The sequence below is a fragment of the Morone saxatilis genome, unplaced genomic scaffold (assembly GCF_004916995.1).
Source record: "Morone saxatilis isolate NCDOM2014 unplaced genomic scaffold, NCSU_SB_2.0 Contig3, whole genome shotgun sequence".
Lineage (NCBI taxonomy): Eukaryota > Metazoa > Chordata > Actinopteri > Moronidae > Morone > Morone saxatilis.
In genome coordinates, this window is record NW_023339873.1 from 7,812,908 (window position 1) to 7,815,719 (window position 2,812).

At 34.0% G+C, this 2,812-nt stretch overlaps 1 gene segment (V, D, J or C); it reads left to right on the forward strand.

The window, feature by feature from the left end:
• The first annotated feature begins 969 nt into the window (after nucleotides 1-969).
• On the forward strand, nucleotides 970-1,814 carry LOC118337344. The segment is given in 2 exon segments: nucleotides 970-1,162; nucleotides 1,338-1,814. Coding segments are annotated over 2 exon segments (423 nt in total).
• The last annotated feature ends 998 nt before the right edge of the window (nucleotides 1,815-2,812 follow it).

Below are 2,812 nucleotides of genomic sequence, written 5' to 3' on the forward strand. Positions count from 1 at the left end.
CAGTAACCTCACCAAGCACAAACTTTATTCTCATCTCTGGTTTGCTTTTCAAAGTAATTGTAAATCATTTTTAAACTTAAGCAGATTCTGGATACCATAGTCCAGTGATCAGGCCTCTAACTGCAACAGTGTTGTTTATTCGATGCCCCAATTCAGAAAGTCTTTTTCTGTATCACCTTTAACTACCTTCCCCAAACAACTCAGAAATTAGCTTTTATTTCTGAGCCAAAAATATGTTGCTTTAGACTTTTAGACCATCGTATTTAGACAAGCTACTCGGCCCCAAACTAGTAAATGCCAGAATATTCCTATTGACTATATCTCTGGAAGGTCATTATGTATTCTCACTTTTTATGATCTTTTGGCTCGCTGTCTGCTGTGATCCTGATAAAAAAACATTTATATCTTGGACCTGGTTGCTGTTCTTCCAGAACTTTCCTAAATCAAACATAATTCAAACCAAACTCAATTGAAAAAACAAAACAAACAAAAGACTAATATGAATAAACCTAATGTCCAAAGTCTGTATCAAATGAAATGATCGTTTAGAACAGAATACTTTGGAAACATGTTCTTACCAGTGATAGAAAATATTTCTACGAATATTGTTTAAAAAAAAATGTCTCACACTTATACACATACAATCCAATACAAATATCAAAATATACTATATAATGGTTGTTTATCCAGAGTAGAAGATACAAGAATAACCAGAATATCATTATTAATGAATTGTTTTGCAAACTTGGATTTGTGCTGACTTCCACACACACACATTGTATTGTCCAATTCTAACTTGTGGTGACAAATTTACTCAAATGAGGATTAAACTACTTTCTCTGACTGTTACAGTTTTATGGATAAATATTAAATATGTTTGTGCGAATATCAGTGAGAACAGATTTGACCTGAAACTGATGTAACTGCAGACAGATTATTTTTTGGGAAGAATTTAAACCAAACATTTTCTCTCCTCAAACAAACACATATATTTGTTTGACTATGAAGGTGGTGCTTTGAATGACTGAATGCATCACTGCTCCTAAACCAGTTTAAGATGAACCACTGAGACAAGTGTGTGCAGTCTGTCTGACAGTGAGATTAATCATCATGATGATGTTACTGACTCCACTGCTGACCATTCTGCTGTTAGGACTTCAAGGTGAGAAGTAGTGAGTTTCTTTTATGACCAATTCGCTGTTATTGTGGAAACTAGGCTTTGAAAATGTTCAATAAAACGTTAAAATAAAAAGTTATTTTCATTTCTGTGCTAACTGAAATACATTTTCATCCACAAATTACTTAAAAATGTATTTAAACTTTTATTTAATCTCCAGGATCAGGTGCCAGTCCATCTGTGACTCAGTCTCCTATATCAAAGTCTGTTGGCTTGGGACAGACGGTCTCTCTGAGCTGTACAGCCAGTACAGGAGTTGGTGATGATCTCAGTTGGTACCTTCAGAAACCTGGACAGGCTCCCAAACTGTTGTTTTACAAAATAAGTAGCCGTCAGTCTGGTACTCCGAGTCGTTTCAGCAGCAGTGGATCTGAACCTGAATTCACTCTGACAATCAGTGGGGTTCAGGCTGAAGATGCAGGAGATTACTACTGTATGGGTGCATATACGAGTGGGTCTCACAGTGATTTGTCATCGTACAAAAACCTCCCTCAGTCAGACCACATACAGTTTGCTGTGTTGCAGCTGTGAGTTTCTGCATCAGACCGACATGGACGACTGGTTCACTGACAATCACTCTGTAGTGTCAGAGGTGGAACGTAACAAAGTCTATTCTAGTTCTGAGCACACTTTCAGATAACTGACATGAAATTATTTATATTCTATAAGAAACAAATTTATTTACATAGAATCTTAAAACAAAATGAAAATAAAGACAGAAAATGTGTTGTTTACTAAAAACACAGTATATTGAGTTCCAACATGCTCTGAAGTGTAACTCGAGAATTCTTCAAAGCTGCTTCCATATTAAGTTCATACAAAGAATGCATTCTTTTAGCACATATAAATGACCATTTATGTAATTTAATTTTACTTTTATTCCACCATGAATTAATATTTAAGTCACCAATTTTCAAATTAATGTTTCTTTGATACATTTATAATTAACAATTCAAAAGTTAATGTTTCTTGTAAATTCTCCTTCCATATTGGTGAAAATGGATCATCCACTAAAATCTTGTCAGGGGGGATAGCCTTCACAATAAAGCTTATACTTTTGTACTTCATTGATGAATATGTAATTTAGTTTTTAATTCTAAGTCAGTCAGAAAAACAGGAAATTGTCTTGACCGCATCTATATACATTTGTACTTCCATTAACAAATGATACCCACCACATTTCCTTAAATGAAAATGATAATGTAAATGTTTTTGCTCTAATGTACTTTGTTTTGCAGTTTTCAGGGTTTTAGTTAGAAATAGATTTTCTCAATAATTTCAAGGTTTCCCTGAGACCCTCTCAAAGGCACCATAACGTTACTCCGTTACAGAAAGAACATGAAGTTCATGATCAGTCCAAAACAGGAAGTTTGAAAGTCAGACTTTACATGAAACATGATATCTATTTCTATTCCTCCAAGAATAAAACACAACAGATGTAACAAACAGTGATTGATTTATTTTAATGCATAAAAAATGACTATCAGATATAACGTTAGGCACGAAATTTTTTTTCTTCTTGGACAAAAGGGGCCACAACAATACAGCATGTGACTGTAATATAGTTATAAATGTTTAAGGAAAGAATTAAGGTTTTACAAAAAGGTGCAGAGAGTTTGGATCGAAAGAAGAATA